At 43.0% G+C, this 24,619-nt stretch overlaps 1 protein-coding gene across 1 annotated transcript; it reads right to left on the reverse strand.

The window, feature by feature from the left end:
- Nucleotides 1-6,394: 6,394 nt before the first annotated feature.
- LOC147902898 (uncharacterized) lies at nt 6,395-10,892 on the reverse strand. The gene is made up of 11 exons (XM_087373959.1): nt 10,616-10,892; nt 8,644-8,876; nt 8,315-8,452; nt 8,125-8,214; nt 7,926-8,009; nt 7,507-7,569; nt 7,294-7,329; nt 7,154-7,228; nt 6,856-6,930; nt 6,704-6,763; nt 6,395-6,553 (listed from the first exon to the last, which is right to left on the reverse strand). Exons 1-11 carry the CDS (start codon nt 10,890-10,892, stop codon nt 6,419-6,421), a joined length of 1,266 nt encoding a protein of 421 aa, XP_087230085.1. The 3' UTR covers nt 6,395-6,418.
- Nucleotides 10,893-24,619: the final 13,727 nt, after the last annotated feature.

Raw genomic sequence — 24,619 nt, forward strand, 5'->3', positions numbered from 1 at the left:
CTGTATTTGTTTTGAAACATGTGAGACATGTGCCTAAGCTGACCAAGAGTCTTATTTAAGTGGGTCAGCTAGATGATGCTGGTTTTCACACCACTTTTGGCTTTCAAAGTTGGAAAATTCAAAAGGGCTCTATGCTTTTGGCCAGGGGTGCCAAGTGTGGGACTTTGTATCCCTTACATGTATCAGGGGTGTTTGATCATGTTGTTGCAATAACCGAGCAGCCAAGCACTTCTTTGTGGCATTGCAGGTTGGGGCACATGAGCCAGAATGGAATGAAACTCTTATGCCGTTTGGGTTATGTACCGCATTTGAGTTTCTCTGATTTTGAATTTTGTGAGCATTGTCTCTATGGGAAGCAGACTAAATCAGCCTATAAAAGAAGGGGAAAGAAAGAGTTTGAAATGCTTGATTTGGTGCATTCAGACGTATGTGGTCCCATGCCTACACGGTCATTAGGCGGGGCTGAATACTATGTGACATTCATTGATGATGCAACTAGGAAAGTGTGGGCTTATGCTATAGCTCGTAAGAGTGATGTGTTCCAGGTATTTCACAAATGGCTGGCCTTGGTTGAGAATCAGTCAGGTAGAACGCTTAAATGCCTACGGACTGATAATGGTGGAGAGTATCTCTCTCATGACTTTCAACATTTCTGTGATACACGTGGGATTAAGAGGGAGCTCACATCCCCTCATACTCCAGAGCAAAATCCAGTTGCAGAAAAGATGAACCGTACCATTCAAGAAAGGTTGCAATGCATGCTTTCCAATGCAAGTCTTTCTGGTGGTTTTTGGGCTGAGGCAATGAAGACTGCAGTGCATGTGATCAATAGATCACCTAGTAAGAGTTTGGATGGTGGTATTCCTGAAGAGGCATGGAGTGGCAAGAAGCCCTCTTACTCTCATTTGAGTATATTTGGGTGTGAGGCATATGCACATGTGCCAAAAGAGCTTCGAAAGAAGCTAGATCCTAAGTCTAGGAAATGCATCTTTCTGGGTTATGGTGAAAGTGGAGAGATGGGCTATCGTCTCTGGGATCCAGAAGCAAAGAAGATCATACGCAGCCATGATGTGGTCTTCAATGAGAAGAAGATGCATAAGGCAGGCACCCATGAGGGATGTGGAAATGAGGAAAATCACTTTCCAAGATGTGAATCCACCTGCATATGTTGATAGACAGCAAGCTGTCCATGCACCAAATGTGCAAGAAATGGTACAATCAAGTACTCCCACAGGTATACAATCAAGGGTAGATGATGGATCATCTATTGGTGGAAATGATGAGCCAAATGTGGCTGATATGCAGGTGGGACAGCAAGCTGAAATGCCCTTGAGAAGATCATCTAGAGTGTCTAGACCGCCTGATAGGTTTGTTCCAAGGGTAGACTATGTGATGCTTACTGATTGCGGGGAGCCTTCTTGCTACAGAGAAGCTATGATGCGTGAGGATCAACGCAAGTGGGAGTATGCTATGCAATCAGAGATGAGTTCACTTATGAAGAATAAGACTTGGGACTTGGTTTCTTTGCCACATGGAAAGAAAGCATTGCCATGTAAATGGGTCTACAAAATGAAGGTCACAGGTGATGATGTGCCTAGGTACAAGGCCCGTTTGGTTGCTAAAGGGTTAAGCAAGAGAAGGGTGTGGACTTTGATGAGATATTCTCTCCGGTTGTGAAGATGACCACACTTAGATGCATGCTTGGACTAGTGGCATCAGAGGATATGGAGCTTATGCAAATGGATGTCAAGACAGCTTTCTTGCATGGGGATTTGCATGAGGAAATTTACATGGTGCAGCCGGAAGGCTTTGAAGAAAAGGGCAAAGAGCATTTAGTTTGCAAGCTGAAGAAGAGTCTCTATGGTCTTAAGCAAGCACCTAGTGAATGGTATCAGAAGTTTGATGCTTTCATTCGGTCCCAGGGTTTTAGAAGGAGTGAAATTGATCACTGCCTCTACACTAAAAGGGCTAAGGATAGTAGCCTGATAATCCTGGCACTATATGTGGATGATATGCTATTGGCTAGCAAGAATACTTATGAGCTAGATGCATTAAAAGCCAAGTTGCATGAGGCCTTTGATATGAAGGATTTGGGATTTGCAAGTCATATTCTTGGTATGCGCATCACGCAGTAGGAAACTCCTTTGGCTTTCACAAAAGAGTATGTTACAAAAGTATTGCAGCGTTTCAATATGGAGGGGGGGAAGGCAGTGAGTACTCCATTGCCTCCATATGTGAAAATGAGTCATACAGATAGTCCCAAATCAGATGAGGAAAGGGCCATGATGGCCAAGGTTCCTTATGCATCAGCAGTTGGGATTCTTATGTATGCTATGATAGCTACTAGACCAGACATTGCATTTGCAGTGGGAGTTGTTAGCCGGCATATGGCTAATCCAGGAAAGAGGCATTGGGAGGCAGTTAAGTGCATCATGAGGTACATGAAGGGTACCAAGGAGATGTGCATCTGCTTTGGTAAAGGAGACATGCGTGTACTTGGTTACACAGATTCAGACTATGCAGGGCATGTGGATAGTAGGAGATCCACTTCTGGTTATGTGTTCACCTTTGCAGGTGGTGCAGTGTCGTGGATGTCTCGCGCACGGAAGTGCGTTGCTATGTCTACCACAGAGGCTGAGTATGTTTGCAGCCACAGAGGGTTGCAAGGAGGCTATATGGCTTGATCGGCTAGTGGGAGATTTGGGGATTCATACAGGTGTACCGACATTGCATAGTGATTCCATGAGTGCTATTCAACTAGCACGGAATCCGGTCTTTCATGCAAAGACCAAACACATTGAGGTCAGGTACCATTTCATCAGGGAGGTACTTGAGGACAAGCGCATAGAGCTTGTCAAGGTTCATACAGATGATAACCCTGCAGATATGCTGACGAAGAGTCTACCTAGTCAGCGGTTTGAGTATTGTCGTGTATTGATGGGCATTGGATAGTATGCTCACTGGTTGTTCTCCCTTAAAGGCACATTGTCCTTTAAGTGGGAGGTTGTGGGGTTAAAGGTCACGTGCCTTAACCCCAGTTATGTACAATACTCAAACACATATATAAATGAATGAAAAAGAAGATTAGGGTGGTTCTGCACCCACCAAAACTTGTGTGGCTCTCTATCTCTCTCTCTCCTTCTTCTGTTCTTGCTTCCGTTGAGAGCACTCTCAAGAAGGAATCCTAAGTTCACGTCTAAAATATCCCTTTCTCCATTGGCATGTAAAGATAAGATATGCTAACACAATTTGATTCTTATTCTCTCTTGATGTATCATCAAGTTTGGCATACAAACGTTTGGGAAGAGGTTGTATGTGATGTCATTTAAAATTGAAATTATGACATTAAGATCATTTCAAAGATTTGGTGTCATTAAATAAATCTCGAAGATCAATTTGCCATGATAAATCATGTAGCCAACCACATGATGTGTGATGAAGTTATCCTCTCTCAGTTGCTTTAGCTATCATTCTTCTTTTGATCATTCCCATTGATGATGATAGTGAGGTAGGTATCTCCCAGACTCTTTGTAGCTTTTCTTGTGAGGCTTTGCTACCTTCTGTGTTTCTAAGGCCTACATTTCTCAAAGCTTTTGCAACTCCACTATTGCTTATTCTACAATTTTAATAGATAACCCAATCATTTTACAATTTTAGTTCACCTTCTACTACTGAAAACTCAACTTTTAGATGGTAGGGATGCTCTTAAGAGACACTCCTATTATTTATTTGATGAATCCCTTTCATTGTCTCCAATATTTAGGCAGTTTGTGCCTAGATAGTGTGTGCTTCCTAATTCATTTTTATCAATGTGGTAGGATTCTGACTTATGACCCTCTGTACCCAAAATAGCTGCGCCATGTAAGATGCTACACGCAAACTATTGTCAATACAATAATAAAACTTCATGACAACATTGTGTGCACTCTCTCTTACCCTTGACTTTGATCATGTAAAGGTTCCAACTATGTATGGAGCATAGGCCAATGCAACAAAGATTTGGTAGCTTCCCATTCTTGAATTCACTCTTCCAAATTTTTTAGACGTGCTGGTAGGTCATGAATTCACTTGTGAATTCTATGCCCAGTGTGGTCTAGTAGGTGATCATGACATGGCGACATGCAAGTGAGACACGTGGTGATTGCCACATGTGGCACCTCCCAACATCACTTGACAGTCCCGGGAAGGCCTTTCCTAGTCAGTATGCTCCCAATCGATTGCCAAAATTCTTCCCAAGAAAGGCCTCCGTGTGGCCCTCTCCTACCCCTCCTTAGCTACTCTTTTCGCAACCCTTTGTCCTTGGCTGCCTTCACCACCTATCTTCTCCTTTAGTTTATAGTTGTGGACATGTAGAGGGTGGAGACTTTCTCCATGGATTACTTACACGAGTAGCATGCATCTGGAGATGAATGAGCTTTGATATCTTGAAAATGTTGGTCTCGAGTTGGGGAAGTTCCTATTCTTAAAGGACACAACCTTTGTAAGCACCTTGATAGTTTTTAGAAAACTAGTTAAATCCTAATAGCCTAGATGATGCGTTATGTCCACTTGTCGAACGGGGGATACGATTTATCGATGTGTTTTTCTGCCAACTTTGGAACTGCAAGTTTGAAATGAAGTCAGCCATTTCAACCTATGTCTCGTCCCATTCACGTCCTCTCTAATTAAAGTCCGTTGTTTTAGCACTTCCAGGGCTCTAGCATAGAGAAAGGGGCAAGGCTCTAGCATAGAGAAACACCCTAGTTTTGGGAGCCCTCGGAAATCGGGAAGGACAACCAATTCTACTCTCTCTACCTTAGCCATTTGGCACATTAACTCTCTACCTTAGCCAGTGGGTGCATACACTCACGCCAAATCATCTCCTCGTTGCCCATGGTCTCATCAGTCTTCCATAACCCATTCGATCTCCGGGAACATTTTGTCGACCCTTGGCGTAGGGATTTGTGTCAAGACCTTATTCGATGTACAATAGAAGAATGCAAAAGAGTATTGCTGCTGCTATGAATTGAAGTCCAAAGAGGGAAATAGAATGATTGGAAGTAGGGAAAGAGGATCTCGTAATGCAAAATTGTTGCTACGTCAAAATGCAGGCATCAGCACACCCATCCAAGCCTCTCTAAATTATGATTCAAGGCATCAGCACACCCATTCAAGCCTCTCTAAATTATGATTCAAGTCGTTTGTGGGATTTTGTTGCTACTTCTCCTCTTATAGAACACACATGCTTCTCTTGTAGAACATGAAATTCCAAGGATCTCTCATATTGTTCTCTCAAATTGGGAATTCGCCCTCAACTGCACAAAATGGATTCCTTATGGCCCTACTTTGAACGTATGGTTCATCAAGTTTTGCTGTGATGCCTGCAAAATTGGTATGCGTAGAAACTGTGATGCCTGCAAAATTGGTATGCGTAGAAAGTCTAGTTGTTTCACTGAATCGAACAGAAGCATAGAGGGTGGAGGGTTTTTGGAGCTCAGGAGCATTGTGCTTTTGGATGGCATATGGTGCACCGCGTTTTCTCCTCATCCCGACATTGGCTCGAAAACATAAGGAACAGAGTTTGCCTGTGACGGTTCTCTCTGTGTGCATGGTGCATATCTCGATTCTTGACAAAATCAAGATCAATCCCCTCGCATGCTGAAAGATTGGCAGCTCACATAACACGCACCATCGTGGCTATTTCCCGTGCCTAGATTTTCAGCCATTGTTGCTCGTTCAAAAAGCCACTTGCCGTTCTGTTGTGTTCTGAAGATGCATTCCTTGTCTGTAAACTGTGGGCTTGAGTCTAGTTTCTGCTCACTTCCCAGCTAACCAGGATCCTCATCCTCTTCGAGCTAAGTCTCTTTTAAAAAAGGCAGTGCTCTCGGCAACCCGTGCCTCTTGTTGATCTCATTTTGGTGTTTCGAATGTAGGAATCAGCCCACTTAACCCATTACAAGATCTCATCATCACATGCTTCTGCTTTGGGCATTTGGGCGTGCATGGTTTTGCCTCATATGCTGTTTTAATAATAAATTGAAACAGAGTTTAGTTCTGTGAACAGTTTTGCGAGTGCATGTGTGGTCTTCAATTCACAGGCCTCGTATCCTCAGTCATGACTACACAAATAGAATGACTTAAGAGTGTGACATGCGAAGTGCCATCTGCAAAATATTCATCCAAAAATTTATGTATATAGTACATCTGTACGATAAATCCCATGCTCCACAAGTTGTATATGACACTGAGATAATGTCGGCATCTCAGCCTGAGAGATGGGTCCATTGTGATCGCCACAAGTACTCAGATACAACTAGCTTGATTATGATGCGATGATTGCTGAGGCATCAGCTGCACTTGCAGAAACTATGGTGATGTTAGAAGGTTGTAACTTGTGAAGCCAACTAGGTATTTCTTGAAAAACGATCGTGAGGCTGATTCATGTTTTTTGCCGTTTATTGGCAAAAAACATCTCAGGTGGTCCAATTTCCCGCGTCAAAATGCTAGGGTCTTCACCAGCTTTAATTGCAACTGCTGATTTCTTAGCATTCTTAACTACAACGTTCTCATCCTCCTGAAATGAATAAAACAATGTTAAATTTTATGCATGTGTACAGCCACTATATGCGAAAGCAAAAACTAAATATAACTTCAAATATTCCTCCAGAAGGCTTGAATATAGTTAAACTTGAACAACACAAAGACAGAAGAGCAGGTCAATCACCTTGTCCCACAGACCACACTGCTTGCAAGTCATGCAAGCTTTACCAGGCTTTCTCAAGTGCTGCATAACCACACTGTCGTCATGAGCTCCCAATCTCAGGTGAAATGCAGATTTGCCTGAGATTCCCTGCAAGGAAAGTGAAACACACAAACCTGACAGAAATGTTTGTAGTCCTTAATTGGCTGCCGGCATATATAGCACATAGCCTGCCCACACCGGCAAGTGAGCTGAAGACCAAAACATGAAACAATGTCAGATATGATATGCAACTTATGACTATTGAATGAAAATCAGCACCTACTGCTTTGTGCAGATTTGTAAAGAAATTTCTTAGGATCATATGCAACTTATGACCATTGAATAAAAATCGGCACCTACTGCTTTGTGCAGATTTGTAAAGAAGTTTTAGGCAGGCAAGACAAAAAACATAGAATCCTAGAGGAAAGATACCTTGTTACAGCCATTATCTTTCAATAGCTGAGCTTTGCATGAGGGACACTGTCTTATCAAAGCTTTTGACATGACCTGTCAAAGCAAAGCAAGATTAGAAACTCAAAATTCATAAGCAAGGGCAAACTAACACATTTTACCTCTTCAATTTGCCTGCGAATGCATGTTTCAGAAGGCTGCACATATAAACCAAAAGTCAGACTCAATACATTCGCCACAGTTCCTGTAGCATGTATATATAGAACATTTGTTCCCATTGACAATTTATACAAGACTCCAAAATATTATACGAGATTATATGAGACTCCAAAATATGAATTATGAATACAAAACTGATTTGAGCGCCACAATACCTTTTCCACTTGCTCACAACGCAGAGGGAAGTGGGACAGCTCCTTGCATTTTACACAAGATGCCTGAAAAGAACAAACGTGGGCTGTCAAAATATGATAAAGTTTGATGTCGATACCAAAACATTTTCCTTTTGATGATACACATTCAAAAAAACTATTCTCAAGTAAATTTTCCATCTCTTCTATGAATTTTTGAAAAAAATGAGAAAACCCAAAGTGGGCATTCAGTAAAGATGTGCAGCTTTCCAAAACTTGGGTCCATGAAATGCATCCTACTATCATTTGTTTCACAACGATTATGAGTTGAATCAGGATTCAGATTAATACAAGATTCTGAAGCACATATATTTTACAACAATATAATTCATTCAGACAAGGCTCTAAGAGATAAATATACTTGATTCCCTCCATTCAATTACCTTTTGGCAAGATTTATTTGGACACTTGAAGATACTTAAGCCTGGGTCGAGTTCACAAGCAAAACTGCAAAAAGGGCAATAGACCTACAACGCCAAAGCAATCCAAAGGATCCAAGTTTGTATGCATCAAAACTTAAGAGCATTTCTGCAGTGAGAGCTTATATTTTAAGAGAGATATCTAGATTATGGAACCACTAACCAGTCCATGAAGTTTTGCACGAGCCACACTATCGCTAGCTTGACGTTGTTCGAATTTGAGGAGAAGATCACCTTTGATGGCCCGTTGTATCTATGAAAACAAGAATATACTTATCCATGTCACTTAAACACGAAATATGATAATGGCCACGAAGTTGTCAAACCACACCATGCTAACGGTTCCCACTTACCTCTGACCAAGGAATGCAGGCAGTGCAACCAGTCATTTCCATGCATGAAAGGGGTCCACACGCTGGAAGACCTCCAAAAGTGGACTCTTCTACACGGCGCCGCAAACAGGTGAAGCAAAAAAGATGGCCATCTGCACACTGGTTGTAGAATTTGAAGTTATACCTACCTAGCCCATGATAATGAAAGCCAAACGGTTTACTGCCATATAAGAAGAGACGTCCCTAACCTACCACTGGGATATCACCCAATTCACCTTTGCTGGCATGTGAAGTGTGTAGTTTAGGGGGAAAAGGTATTTGTTGCATATCTAAGAGCGAATGTCCAGTACCTGCACCATTTCTTCAAAGGGCAAGTCCAAGCAGCAGCATCCACACTGAATGTCCTGCACTTCCTGACAATGCTTTGCTTCTGAAATGTTTGAGAATGTGCTTTGCAGTAAAGCCCATTCTCCCTCGAAAATTGGGCATAGAGCAGGCAAATCCTCTGGAAAGCACCTTTCATTTTTCATTAGCTTCAAGCCTGTGGAAGGCAGCCACTTTATTCTCTGTACTTTTTTTATGCCTGTAATACACGAGAAATTTCCATTCTTAGGCACTCAACCAGGTAACGGCATTTTAAAGAAACATTAGTAACCAAGACACAATATTTTCTCAATTTGTAGCTGGGTATATACAAATTCCAGGAAGTGGGATACCATAACAAATTGGATTTACATCCTTCACTTATTTCTAGAGCGAGTGTACAGAATGTTGATAGTCCATACGAAATGTGGAGCCCTTAAGACTGTTGAGGACTCCTCTTTTACCGATAAATTTTTAAGAAGGGATTGTGAGTTTTTCTAATAGGTTACAAGTCACCTTTGGAAGTGGGCATGCACTGGAAGTGGCATCCTATTTGCAGGTATTGTTGGGAAGCTCTGTTTCTACTTCTGTGAGAGCTCTTGTCTTACCGTATCTTGTTGCAGTGAGCCTATCAGTAACGATTGGTGTGGGACTACTACTACACCAGCAACTACGACGGCTTTGTAATGGTCATACCTTTATAGACTCTCTTCAACTCAAAAATGGGGTTTTAAGAGGGTTTCCCTCAGGCAGAGGATGGAGAATTTTTGGATATGAGCATCCCATATTCTGGATTTTCCCCACATTGGTCTTCGATGCAAATGGGAAAAAGTCGATGTGAAACAAAAATTTATTTTGTTCGTACTCATTTCTTTAAACTTGTAAAATCAAGTTTCAGAGGCTATGTATTTCAGAGATATTTACTGGAAAACCTATCTTGTATAGGCTCACTTGAGTCTTGAGTATCGATCTTAGTAAGTACGGGAATGTATCAAAAGTCATCCTTTGGTATGATAACTCGCAAATGTTACTCTTTAGTGGATCAATCTGACATCTGCGAAATGGATGTGATCCGTTACTGAAGCAGAGCATGTCAGTGTATCATAAACTTCACAAGAGCAGCTAGCCTGGTCTCAAAAGGTCCAGCAGGCGTCTCTGTCCTCATGACAGGAACACAGTGATCTATAGCAACATATCTCTCCAATTGTGCAAGCACATGTGCACCTGTTCAAAGAACCATTCACAGAGAACAAGAGCAGCTGGTTTTTACGAGACTACTTGGGAATTACGGGATTATTCCAACGCTGTGCGTAATATTTAGCGTATTCCAAATCAGGGAGCGGCGGTATTTCTTGCAAAAAAAAGCACATCCTTACGAATCTGCTCGTGAAACAGCCAACGATCAACTCTTGATGCCATTCTCGAAATTTGAGAAGGCCTTGACGACTTCCGGACGATCGTGAGACCAGGGGGGTTGGTCATGACTCTTAGTGAGCTTTTTTACGCCGAATCTGACCTGGAATGTTTGGTTGCCTCAGACGTGTCCATAAATCCTTCGGTAGAACTGTACTATTACGAGCTGAAGTAGCATGAGTATCAGTGAAAAAAAATTGAATTCAGTCTACGTGAACTTAATTAGATAAGTTTTTGCCAGTTTTTTGTTGAGGATCTTTTCCAAACTAAGCAACATAGGCTGTCGTATCACAACTTATAAATCTCTCTTAGATGAAAAGCAAGAAACTGCGACTGATGCGTCCTGAGAGCGAGACAATCTCCTTGAAAGTGGAATATGAAATTGTCGGCGTATGCAAGACGAGTGTTTTTATCCACCTTCAGCTCGGACACGACGTGACAGAGCCACCACTAGTCCTAAATACATTTCTCTGAGATAACTAAGAATCGATTAGCAGGCCGGCCGACACAAGTGCGTTGATTTGGAGCGACATAGTAAAAGCATACCTGTGCGAGCTTTGACACCACCAGGCGATGGACAGTTTTCCACAGGAAGCTTTTGCTCCTTCCTCAAAGCGATGTCGTAAGCAGCGGCCACTGCTCTGTAAGCAGGAGCGAGACTTCCCTGATGAGCTTTGAGAGCGTTTCTGAGGTCGAGCATCTTGGCTCGGGGGAAGTCGATACTCAAACGATTGAGGCACCAATGGTGATACAAGGCTGAAGCTCCGGCTGGGGGAGGCTGGACAACGAAAAGCTCATCATCCTCAACGAGATGGGCATCCATTGAAAGCTCGAGAAGAGAAGATGAAGAAGATGATGGCTCAAAAATAAATCAAAGCAAGAAGGAGAATCTGCACGGAATCCACACGGAATCTGAGAAGTCGCTTTCTTTGGCAGATGCCAGGAGCAACGGCTACTTTTCAATTTGAAAAAACACCCCTCCCTGACCCCCTCCCCTCCCCGCCCTCTGTTGTGAACAATCTAAGAGGACTTTCCCGCTCTACGCTTACACAGCAAACGTGAGTCTGGGTGAATGTCTGCTCCCACTTGTCTGTAAGCGTGCTGCGACGTTTGGTGCCAACCTGATGAGGGGTCTCTAGCATGTCGAGAATATGTAAAAAGCTCTCAAAGATAATGAATCACCTGATGCTCACCTACAAATAGTCCTGGAAACTTTGAAAAGGCCCAAACAGCAAAGTTTGCTGTTTACCAATCCCCAAAATGCCACATTTTTCCCGTCTCCAATGAGGCATCACAATGTTGTGTTTCGACTCCTAAACTGCTGAAACGTTGAGTGGGAACCATACGGGCCATGGCAGAAAGAGGCATTTTTGTTGTGCAAGCGCCAAGAAAGAACATCCTCTAATTTATATATTCTTGGAATCACGTCTCATGAGTCATTTCAGCTCCTGTTTTGTACCCAACATTAAAAATTTTATTTTTTTCCACATAAGTTTTGTAAAACTCGCTGGTGGTTGAGGCTCTGTTGGGTGTGCATCCTGTTTCAACTCCCCTAACATTAAAAAAACTATCTATCTACATGTATAAGCATCCTTTCCCATTGGCTTTTGTAAAACATGTGTGGATCTTGCTGGTTGAGGCTTTAGTTCATGTTGTTGGCTGTGTGTGTGTTAGATTCCTAGTATCGCATCTCATGAGTCATTTTGGCTCTTGATTTGTATCCTAACAATTAAAAAACAATCTATTTTGTATAATTTTTTGTGGATGAAACCAAGATGTCTATGTAAAGTTAGAATGGGTGCTCTCTTCAAGGATTGTAAGAAGAAGTGGTTACAAACAATCAACTCTTCAACCAAGTAGCAAACTACTCGATCAAACCCATAAGCAACAATTGCACTAAGTAAGCAAAGGTCAGACTCTTTTATATCCTCGTTAAAACCATTTTCTAGGAAATAAACATTACATCTATGCAAAGGACTATAATAAGCATAACATCCAAGTCATCTAGGGCTATCGGATCCCCATAACAATCAATGGTCGAATTTATGCATAGTGGCTAAAGGAGCTCCAAAAGTTCTCCCTAATGCTACCTAATTTTAAAAAAAGAGAGAAAATAATCAAAGTTCTCGATGCAATTATTCGAGGGTAGTAATTTTTATAATCATTGAAATGAAGGCAACCATTGTGAACTAAAATCTAACAAATGAATAATGCCAGATTGAGCGAATTACTGCATAGAGGTGAAGTTGAAATCTCCTTTTGAACCTCTTTGTCACTTTCAATTTGTGATAACTCTATAATGATGAATTAATTGTATCAAGGATGAGAACAAATGATGTGCATGAAATCTTAATGATAGTGTAAGGATTGAGTAATCCAAATGGGTTTCAACCATATTATATTGAATTGTATATTTATGAATCTATGTATGGGAAAGACACTTCAGCTAAATGCCATCTTTTCTCTACCTTTTGAAGTACTTGTGATTCATCCTTTCTATAGCATTTATTCTCTGAATTTATATTTCAATAGAGAACTTACTTGATTTTTGTTTTCTTTAGCACTTAAATCTTTCACCATTGCAACATTATAGGTGTGTATAGAAAAAACAAAAAAACAACCTAGCATTAAGAAATGAAATCATAACATTATCTTTTAAAAATAAAGCCAATCACACATAGAAGTTAATAATTAAAGTCAGATTGAAGTAAAATAAATTTAATAAGTATATGTATACATTGCACTGTAATATGTATGGAAATGCAAAAGATTATAAAAGAATAATATGTACGCATGTCCATAATACTACATCTATATAAGAATATAAATATACAATATGCATGCACACACACACACACACATATAGAGAGAGAGTTACAGTTATAGTTATAGTTGAAAATTCATTCAACGTTTCATTGTTAAGCATTTTAACTTTCAAAATTTGAGAAAATTTGAGTCATTGACTAAATTACCTTTTGCCTTGGAAAGCATAAATTTTGAATAGAGCGCCCCATCAAGGGCTCTCACACCCAATGTTGTAATAGATTAACCACTGCCAAGCAACCAAAATCTAAGGATGACTTATCTCTATGGACGAGCACACTATCCATGTTGATCAACTTAGACCCATCTATATCTCGTGACCTCACAATTACAAAATTCTCAAGACACTCCAAACTAGAAGGTGCCACTTATATGCAGCAAGATCGTAAAAATATGCCAGGCTTGATGATGTTGATTGATTGTTGCCATTGGTACCTTGTGAGAAGCAGCATCACACTAGAACAATTACCTGAGAACACAAGGATCTTGTGTATTCATTTTTGGAAGCTGAGAAAAATGTGTCCCCCAATGAGAAAAATGTCTATTGAAAGAAAATTAAAAGAAATAGTTTGATGAATCACCTAGAGCATCTACTTGATGAGACATGGGTAGTGCCTTTGATGTACTTCTACTATCTCTAGTACTTACAACTCTATCATAGTACTATCTATTGTTCTTACAACTCTATTATGGGTGAAAAATAGTACTCGCCACTCTATTTTGAGTGCTAAATTATACTTGAGAGGAAACAATGGGTGATAACTAGCACTAGCAACACCATCGATTTTTTTTGGGGTATTGCAGTGAAGCAACACTACTATTAAGGCTGGCTACCAGTTACTTCCATGAATAAGAGTGCTATCTAGCAATTACAAGTTTGTTCTTATTGCTGATAGCACTTTAAGCACCACTGTGAGTGCTAAATAACACTTTAAATCTAATGTGAGGGCCAACTAGCACTTTCATTTCTATTGTGAGTGCTAAGTAGCATTTATGACTTCAAAGTGGATAATAATTAGCAATAGCATTAGTATTGTTGTTGTTGACAACCAATTACTTCCTGTATTGAGGCTCTACACTTACAACGCTATTCTTAGTGCTAAATAGCACTAGAATCTCCAATGTGACTAATAAATAGCACTTGCAACTCCATTGTGAGTGAGTGCAAAGTAGTAGTTTCAATTCTATTTTGAGTACTAAGTAGTACTTTTATTTCTATCATAAGTGCCACTTAGCAATTAGAACTCCACTGTGAGTGCCAACTAGCACTTAGGTTTGTTGTGGGTGCTAAATAGTACTAAACACTCTATTTTGAGTGTACTTACTGTGGGTGGTAACTAGTAGTAAAACACTGCTATTATTGCTGGCTTCCAATTCCATTGTTAGCACTACTAAGTTCCATTGTTAATATCAACAATGTTAAGAGCCATTGTTAATAGTAACAATGCTACTAGTAGCACTTGCAATTTCACTGTTAGCAATAAGTTCCAATGTTAGTAATGACACGGTTAACAACAACGTGTTAGGTAGCAACAAAACTATTAACATGTGCACTAGTAACAAGCGCACTAAGACTAGATTTGTGGTATGCATGCTACAACTACTAGTTAGCACTTACACCTCTATATTATCACTTATAGCTAGCGCTATGTCATCAACTCTACTATGGCTGCTAATTAGCACTTACACCTATGTAAAGTGTCACTTATAGCCAACACTTACAACTACTCTATTGCAACTACTAATTAGCACTTTCACCCTTGTTTAGTTGTCAATAGTAGCACTATTACTAAGAACATGTTAGCAATCAACACTATTAATGTGTCCATTAGTAATAAGCACACTAAAATTAATTGTGTGGTGAACAAATATGCAATCAACAAGTCACTACAATTGCTAATTAGCAATTACACCTCTTTATAGTATCACGTACAAGTAGGAGTAATACAACTCTATGTTGATGTTTGGCTTTGGATGGAAATGTTGATTGGATTTTTCTAGGTTGAGTTGTTCTATGATGTAAAATTTAGCTAAAGCCTTTTGAATCGCTGAAGCCTTATTTTTTCTTCAAATGGAAGGATGCTATTGTATAAACCATGTACAAATGTTCTTTTTAAAGATTACTATAACCAGATGCACAGATTTTGATGCTTGAACCCATGTGCATAGCAAAATGAGGACCAAACTAGATTCAAGATTGCATTGTCATTGGCTATGGCAAAACTTAAGGTCTATATATTATTTGATTCAATGACACAAATGTTGGTTGTCAACTATGGCACAGTCTTCCAAGAGGTCAACTCGCAATGTTGATGACCTAATCATAATAGGGGATCATGACTCATGATGAGAAAATTAAAGTGGTGAAGATATGATTGAGGATGGAGTTCGATATGATAAACCTCAATCTAATGTCACTTTACACTATTTTCTTGACATCAAATTTTGGTAGAGCAATGTAGCACATTGTTCTCATAGGAGAAATACTACGTACAGATACTGAATTGATTCTTGCTAGAGTTTTGCCAAGTCACAATCACTCTAGTACAATTCATGATGAAGCTAAGCAAAAGGGTACTACTTAGTCAATAGACTCACCTTATCATCGACAACTGGTTATGAGCGTATTATATTGTTAACATCCACAAAGTACAACCACCAAATGCAGGGTAATCAATGAGTAAAGGTGACCAAGCCGAATGATCTTCTTCAACAGGACAAGCTCAAGGGAGTTTGATACCCAAATACACCAAGGTCAATGATTACAAGCAATGTGCACATGGAAGGAGTATAGCTCAAACTCAAGGAGTTTGATCCCCAAATACCCACAATCTGCTCCAGGTGCATACCAAGAACAAGGAGATGCACACCTTTGGGTCACAGAGTGCATGCGCCTTGCACTTTTTAGCTCCACATCCAAAGGAAATAGCGACGCCAACCAAAATAGCCATGAAAGGAGTACAGCTCAAACTCAAGGAGTTTGTTCCCCAAATATTCCAAAGAAAAGGCTTCCCAGCAACATTCAGGGTTACCTTTGAGTGTCTCGCAAAAGCCCAGTGCCGTCATTCCAGGTTTTGAGCAGCGTTCATGAGGTTTAAACCCCAAACAGGTGAAGGTGTGAGGGTGCTCAGGGAGTTTGAGTCCCAAATCACCCTAGCCTAGGAGTGGCGAGGGTAACATAAGCACTATTTGGGAACCGGTTAGGACCACCTCCTAAAACTAGGTTTATCCCAAGCACTTTAATATGGTTAACACAAGCACTGTTTTTGCTAGTAGAGAGAATCGGTAAGAATAGCAATATGCCTTGGCGCCCTACGAGCCCAAGAGCCCATGGTTGTAAAGTTAGGGAGAGTGCTAAAAAGAAAAAGGGTTGACCCTCCCTTCAAAAGGTGAATTGTATAAAAGGCCAAATGTTTGACTTTCGTCTTCGTTGTTGTTTGCACAAGTTTGAATACAAGCTCCCTCTTCTCTTCCAAGAGAGTGTTTTGGGTGTTCTCTTGTTTCCATTGTAGTGTCTTTGTGGTTGTCACTTTATCCCCCTTCACTCCCTTCTCCTTCTTCCCTTCCTCCTCCTCCCTTCTCCCCCCTTCTCCCTCTCCCCTCCCCTCTTCCTCTTCCCTCTTCCTCATGTGAAACCACATTGCAACAATCCGAAGGCCGCTTGAGTGACACTTGCAGATGTCTCGTGCTATGCATTGCTCCCACAAGGAGTAGTCAAGAGTGGAAGCTCTGTAGGCATATCTTCGACTACCCCACGACACGTGAGTCACCGTTGAGACCCATGACATTTTTGGTGCCGCTACCGAGGAGAAAAGGTATGCTTTTGCATTTGCACTTGTCTCCCTTCGATATATTCCCATTGTAGTCACACATAGTTTCATCGACTGAGATTTGGTGATTTCTGACAATCTTACAGTTTTTGTTCTTGATTTTTTGTGATGGGGGGGTGCTACACTACCTATTCTACCTACTCCATGAAAAAAAACTAGAAAACAAACACTTTTTGAAAGTCAAAATGCAAAAACTCAGAAAAGGAAAGTTCACATGAAACTACTTCAAAACTTGACAAAAATCCTTAGTTTTGTTGTTTTTTGAGGTGATTAGACCACACATACACCTTAGCAATCAAGACTACTAAGTTCCTATCAACTTGAAACACCAAAAAGCATCCAAAACAAGCTTCCCAAGCTCACAAATGGCATTCCTACATGAAAAAACAGATTTTCGTCCCCTCTCTCTCTCTCTCTCTCTCTCTCTCTCTATCTATCTATCTATCTATCTATCTATCTATCTATCTATTTCTCTCTGTCTCTTTGTCTCTGTCTCTGTCTCTCTCTCTTTCCACCTCTCTTATCTCCTACAACTCCACTAACAAGCTCCAAGGTAAGTTTGAAAGCCGTAGCGTATTGCACTGAGCAATTTTCCCGTCGATCGGTGCATTAGCTGGATCCCGCTGGTCAACTTGCATTGACCCGGTGCTGTAACGCTTCCCCATCGACCTAACTTCTGACTACGATTTACCTTGCCGCTCGAAGTTAATGCGTGTCAAAGTTACTTTCGCACCGATTTGACAAGTCGTTGACCGGTGCTGTAGTGGTTCCCCACCAATTGTTGCTATTTTACTATCCCACCATCGGCATGGTGAACCCACCCCTCTGTCTGTAGTCCTAATTGTTCCCCTCTGCTATTGCGTTACTCCATCGCACCGCCCGTTGCTGTGCAATCCCGTCATCCGGTGTTGTCCGCTTACCCCGCCGTCGTTGCTATACTATCCCACCGATCGGTGTCATACCGTATCCCTATACCCATGGGGATATCCCTTTCGACCGATCACAAGGACCACGTGGCAATTAATTTCCCACCAATCATTGTGATACATCTATCACACCGATCAGTGCTATTTCCTTATTTCGTCGCTCGTCATTGAAAGGTCACGTTGCCGCCGGCCGCCAAAATCGTACTACACCACCCGTTGCTATACCTGTAGCCCACCAACTGGTGCTGTAGAGTTACCCTACCGACTGGTGCGATACCTCTAAGGTAGCTAAGGAATTAACAAAAAATTCCAAAACCTCAGTTTAGCTTGGGTGTCCCTAGCCAGAGGCATCCCACATGCACTTGAGGTTTGGAAGGATTTTGCCAAAGGGTCCAGTGCCAAAAGAAAGCACTTCGAGCTACGCTTAGCCCACCCTCCATCCTAGTTGGGGATCCGAAAGCTCGATTCTGAGCCTCCACTCGTTCGTAGGCCACGTCGTCTAGAAACTCCATCTAGTTCAGATGAAATAGAGAGTCTTGAAGGAGTGATGCAAGACCCAACGGGTCCAAGGGCATCAGAAGCCCCCTTCATGAGTGTAGCCTCTCCCAACTCTCCTACACCTTTTGTTGCATCCAAGCTTAGAGGTACATTCTCTAACATGTTCGGCCGCTTAGGAAGAATAGAGTCAGCGGACATGGAGAACCCCTTTGTCGGCATGTCCGCAGGAAGGGAAGGCCAAAAATATACAGTTCCTGAGCCATAGATCGGGACAAAAACTACTTTCATTGATCGAGGTTCCTCCGCTTATGCCAGACCCCCCCCATGGGAGAAATGGACGAGGAAGATCCATGGATGAGGGAACTCCACTGACAGGGCCCAAGTCTAGGGGATACCAGGAACTTCCAAGGTGGAATGCCTTATGACCCTCTAAAAGCCCCGGCCCCACCAGCCTTCATAAACTTCGGGGCATTGCAGTTTCCACCCTACCACCCGTTGCATGGAACCAATGTCTCCATGCTCTAGGACCCACCACCTCTAGGAATCCGCCCCTTCCCGTCTATACTGGTTGCACCAATGAATGCAAGCATGGGTACTTCTGTCCCAATCCCAACACCAGCAACTACATGGACACCACCACCTGGACCAAGGCCAGCCCTATAACCCATCAGGCCCATGACAACAACACCTCTGCTAGCTACTCAAATGGTGTTCACTGACGAGGCAATGCGTATTTTAGTGAATGCCCTAGGAAGGGGGGCAACACCACCACCACCTGCTCTAATGTTCCCTGTAGGGATGGCAAAATCCTCAAGAAGCCGTCCCATAGCCATTTTCAAGCTGATGACCAAGTTCCTCAGAGAAGGAGACCCAGTCTCTCACCTGGAAAGGTTCGAGCAGATTTGTGAAGCCTTATGCACCAGGTGACCTTGAAATGGCCAATGCATTCAGCCTTAGCCTAGACGGCAAGGCAGGTCAATGGTATAGGGCTCTCACCCCGGAGCAAAAGATCAACTGGGAGACATTGATAAAGGCTTTTATTATGGGATTCGCATGCGACAGTGCCGAGTTGGCTACCTTCCTATCTACAAAAGTGAAAATGCGATCGCATCTCTGCTAAGAGGGAATCCCATCCTATGGCATGATCTGTCTAATTGGATGAGCAGGACGTTCCTACCTTTAGCCCCTACTAGAGCCCTAGGCACAACCAATCAATGCTAGATAAGGGGCAGAACCTACCCAAGATTCCCATCAACAAGCTAGGCTAGTATTTCAAGGGCGATGACACGAACGCCTCAATCCCCATAGTCTACCAAAACCAAAAGGTGGAAGCCATCCTAGATGGGAGAGCAGGAGTGAGTGTCTGCACCAAGCAATGGGGAAAAATGGGGAAAACCCGCACTCGAGCGAACCCATCTGGTGGGAAAGCTAGCCAATGGAGGAACCGTTGAACCTCTGGGAGTACTGACTGGCATAAACATTAAGGTGTTTGGATTCACATACCATGTTAGGTTTGTGGTCATGGACTTTACTCAACAGCTCGGATATAAAGCTATCCTAGGCAGACCCTTCTTGCGAATGTTCGGACTCGTGTATGACTGGCGTAATGATAATATCTACTTGCAGCACGAGGAGCAAACCATGAGAGTGGACTTGCATACCTACAATGCCCACACGTTGTTAGGACACCTCTTTGCCACAAAGTCCGACACCACCACTTGAACCACCGTCGTGAAGCTATTCCAACCCTGTGGACAAAAAAGAGGATGAGAAGGAGTCTAACACTTCTGGTATGCACCTCTCCCCAAGCCAGAATTCTTGCAAAACTGGATGCACATCTTAGCCAACATAGATGTCCCAGAAAGAGTAGGGTTTCAGATCACCACCCCAGAGCTCGTGGGTCTGACCATGGTGGTTCCCCTAAGCATGTTCAATATGCTCAAACCATGAGAGGTAAGCAAGGGAACAATAAGGGTTAAATCAAATCTTCACTGGTTGACCTACGTAGGCGCCACGACCACCCACCATGAGTTCTCCTTTAACTGGGGAAACAGGGTGAATAAGGTAACCACCCACATCGGCTCTATAAGTACAAGGGAAGAGCCCCCTTCAGGTCCCAAATCCCTTGCATCTAAAGGCAAGGCTAAGGCTAAAAAGTCCTCTGCCCCGGCACAGAAGGAGAAGGAGATTGAGGATAAAGAAGACCTACGGCAGGTGCCAACCCACTACAAGGCCTATACTATTCAGGATTGCAAGATCTTATACCAACAAGCCAAAAGATCTCGAGAGGACGGTTGTTCTCAAAGATATTATGGTGGACCAGCCCCAGTCAAGGAAGTAAACTTAGCCTTGGAAATCCAGGACCCACAACTCATATTTGTCACCATCGATGACCTCACTCCCAATGAGGAGAATGCCTTAATAGCTCTCCTACGAGAATATAAGGATTGCATGGCCTGGAAGTACACGGACATGAAAGGAGTACCTGTCGCAGTAGTGCAGCATTAGTCCCCATGATGGATGATGCCAAGCCAGTATGGCAACGCCCCTATCCTATGAATCCTAAATATGCACTCATAGTGAGGGATGAAATTCAGAAACTCATAGATGTAGGATTCATCTATGAGATCGAGCATACAGACTGGGTATCACCCATTGTGATAATCCTGAAGAAGAATGGAAAAATCAGAGTATGCGTGGATCTGAAGAAGGTTAACGTGGCCACAAAACGTGACCACTACCCCTTAACATGTTCTAGAAAGGGTAGCCCCCGGAAAGGAAGCTTATAGCTTCCTAGATGGATTTTCGGGTTACAACCAAGTCTCAATCGCCGCCCAAGATCAACATAAGACCGCCTTCGCAACCGAATGGGGAGTATATGCAGCCAGGGTTATGATATTTGGTTTAACAAATGTCCTAGCTAGTTTCCAACGTATGATGATCACGGTATTCAAGGAATACCTGAGGGACTTTGTGGAAGTCTTCTTGGATGATATCTGCGTGAACTTGAAATGGGATGACCACCTAAAGTATCTCAAGGTCCTCAAGACATGCCGCTTATACCGCATATCCCTCAACCCCCTTAAGTGCCAGTTTTGGGTCAAACATGGTGTCATCCTGGGTCACACAGTGTCCCAAAATGGAATCTCTATGGACCACAACAAAATTAAACTCATTTTGGAGTTACCACCCCCCACCAACGCTAAGGGAGTCCAAATGATTTACTGGCCATATTGGCTATTACCAGAGATTTATTTTATTCTACGCCAACATAGCCCGCCTGCTATACAAACTGCTAGTGTCCTTTGAGTGGACCGAAGAATGCCAAACATTCTTTGAAACCCTTAAGCTAGCTCTAGGCACTGCCCCAGTACTGAGGTCTCCCGATTGGAATTTAATATTCCACATCCACATTGATGCCTCTAACTTTGCCATTGGATGTGTGTTAGCCCATCCCGGGGAGCATAATTTGGATTACCCGATATACTTTGCGAGCCGTCAACTAAATGAGGCCGAAGTTAACTACACCACCTTCGAGAGAGAGAGGATCTTGCCATGGTCTATGCAGTCAAGAAGTTCAAGCACTACTTGTCTTCTTCGTGGACCATCAAGCACTGTTGTACTTGCTCAACAAACCCTGCATGACGGGACGCATCACTAGGTGGATGCTGATCTTGCTAGAATTTAACTTTACAATTGTTGTGCGCAAAGGGAAAACCCATGTTCTAGCCGACCACCTATCGAGGATCCCAAACAAATGAAGCTCTAACAGGAGTAGAAGATTATCTCCCCAACGTTGCCCTCTTCTTCCTCAACGTCATTCTAGAATGGGCTACCAAAATCGGCCACTACTTGGCCAACGGACTACCCGTAGACCAGGAGCTAAAGAAGGATAGAGCCCATAAACTCATTAAGGATGCAACGCCATATTAGCTGCAACTCTACCGCATGGGTAAGGATGGCATAAAGATGCGTATGCGAACATTAATACATCGAGGTGCTTGAAGAAGCCCACTCCGGAATCCACTCCGGAATCACAGGTGGCCATTTTGCTGCTGAGGTTACATCATGTAAAGTGCTGCAAGCTGGTCTCTGGTGGCCAACGCTCTTTGGAGATGCGATCGAATTTGTCAAATGATGTGACGACTGCCAATGCATCCAAATCCCACATAGAGCAAAGATGATGCCCCTGACCAGGATCCTGGCCGACAAACCCTTCGAGAAGTGGGGCATTGATTTCATTGGTCCCATAAGCCCAGTCATCGCTAAGGGGACTGGGCTCGATACATCATCCTAGCCACCGACTACTTCACGGAGTGGGTAGAAGGAAGAGCCACAGTAAAGGATGATGCAAGATCCACCGCCAAGTTCTTATACGAACAAGTCATCATGCAGTTTGGATGCCCATTGGAGTTAGTTAGCGATTGAGGAACTCACTTCCTCAACGAAACCATAGCAATCCTGACAATCGAGTTTATGATCATTCATAGGAAGTCAACACCATATTACCCCAGAGCAAATGGCTCGGCCGAAAGCTCTAACAAAACTTGCTATAAGATTATCACATGTACAGTAGAAGCCAATCATACCGACTGGGTGCATAAGCTCATAGTAGTGTTATGGGCCTATAGGACCTCCTACAAGGTGGCAACACATTGTACCCCCTTCAAGTTAGCCTTTGGGGTAGAGGCAGTAATGCCAATGGAGTATGTAGTGCCTAGCCTCCACCTTGCCACATAAGGGAAAGACTCACAAAAAATGCGCTAGCCGAAAGGATAATCGACCTTAAAAAGCTAGAAGAGACAAGGTTGTGACCTACGCTCTCCGAGTAGAAAAGGCTCGACGTAAAAAGTGGTTTGACTGCAACCTCAAGAACGAGGACCTAGCAGAAGGATACTTGGCACTCCTGTATAGTGTCCACAACACCAAATGTAAGCTTAAGTACCAAGGTATGGGTCCTTACCATGTAGTTGACATCACCCCCCAAGGGGCATGCCGAATAGCCACCCTTGATGGAATAGAAATGCTACTAACCTCTGCCCAAAAAATTCGAGAACACTGCAAGTACAAGCTGCAAGTACAAGATGCTATCCTCTATGCCCAATGTCACTTCGATTGGAACCGATGCCCAAAAAACGGTAACGTAGCAACAACAGCAGCTCTGGTCACCTCAAGATCACCTCCCCCACACACAGTCCTGGAGAAAGCTGCACCCAATGCTCATGCCTCATCCATCGCCACCCATCACCAACCATTCGTGCAACACCACCAGCTCGAGCGACCGAGGCAATAAGGACACTTGGATCTAGAAGAGGACATTGCAAACCCCAAAGGCGATGAAGGCAGCACCACAAGAACTTGTGCCCTCTCAGGATACAACACCACAAGAATCTGCCAATGATCCAGAAACAGCAGGCCAACCTCAAGGCACCAAATACGCACTAGTGCCACGGGTAGTTAGACTCAACACAAGCATCGCAACCACCAATCGAGGACCTCTACAGGAACCAAATTCCACCCCACAAAGAGTTACACAAGAACCTCGCCTTGGGGACAGACACTCAACATCGGATCCTACAATAGCAACAAAGCCCGACACAAAGGTGCCTCTGGCATCCAAGCTAAGGAACAAGCTGGACGCATACTCTACATGGCTTCTCATTCATTATGCAGCAGTACGATGCCACTGCATCATCATAATCATCACATCTAGGTCTAGGTGAGTCAGTATGGTAAGCATCTCACCCGACACACCCACAACCCCCACTGGTCCCTATCGACGAACACACTGCACGAGCACACACGATCAGCACTAGGTGATTAGAGTCCGTTCTTGCATTTTTGACAAGTGCTCATGTTCTTGCACGCTGACCTCACTACTATCACGTGGTACCACACAAGTGCACACCGCTCCGTTCGCATTTCCCTCCCACCCCACTCCTCCTTTCTTCTCTTCTCTTTTTTCCCCCTATCACACACAGTCACTACCCCGCCAACCATCGCTAAAGCGTTCACCGTCGACCGTCACCGAAAGGTTCACCGCCGATTGTCATGATCATGATACCCCATCGAGCCATCGCCATCTAAAACAACACTGCCCCATCACCATTTGAGTACCACGCCAATCGCAATCTAAGACACTCCACGTCGACCGTCGCCATCGAGGTTCGCCACTGACCATCGCCATCAAATTTAGCACTGCCCCATTGTCATACCAGTATCCCGCCGGTTGGGGGATAGAAGTCTATAAAAGTAGGCCTACCTCGCCGGGTCGTCGCCATAGTTGTTGCAACAAAATCTGCCAAAATTTATCCAAAAATCTGACAGTTTCCTGCCCACTTCTTCTCCATCCCCACCAGCAAATTGATGTCCTCCTCTTCTTCCTCATCCACCGATTCCCTTGTCATGCAACTTCCACTTCTGTTTGCCATGGAATCCAAACATGACTTTTTTGAATTCGAGGCTCACCTAGG

This window comes from Dipteris shenzhenensis, chromosome 4, assembly GCF_047967505.1.
Source record: "Dipteris shenzhenensis isolate YYH24624 ecotype China chromosome 4, Dip_SZ_1.0, whole genome shotgun sequence".
NCBI classification, from domain to species: domain Eukaryota; kingdom Viridiplantae; phylum Streptophyta; class Polypodiopsida; order Gleicheniales; family Dipteridaceae; genus Dipteris; species Dipteris shenzhenensis.

What these genes read in the sequence shown, in the direction of transcription:
- LOC147902898 (XM_087373959.1), bottom strand. Translation starts at nt 10,892, where the DNA reads ATGGATGCCCATCTCGTTGAGGATGATGAGCTTTTCGTTGTCCAGCCT. An exon ending in GTTGTGAGCAAGTGGAAAAG is followed by an intron (nt 7,330 to 7,506) that starts GTATTGTGGCGC and finishes TTATATGTGCAG; the next exon opens with CCTTCTGAAACATGCATTCG. An exon ending in AGTGTGGTCTGTGGGACAAG is followed by an intron (nt 6,554 to 6,703) that starts GTGATTGACCTG and finishes TATTCATTTCAG; the next exon opens with GAGGATGAGAACGTTGTAGT.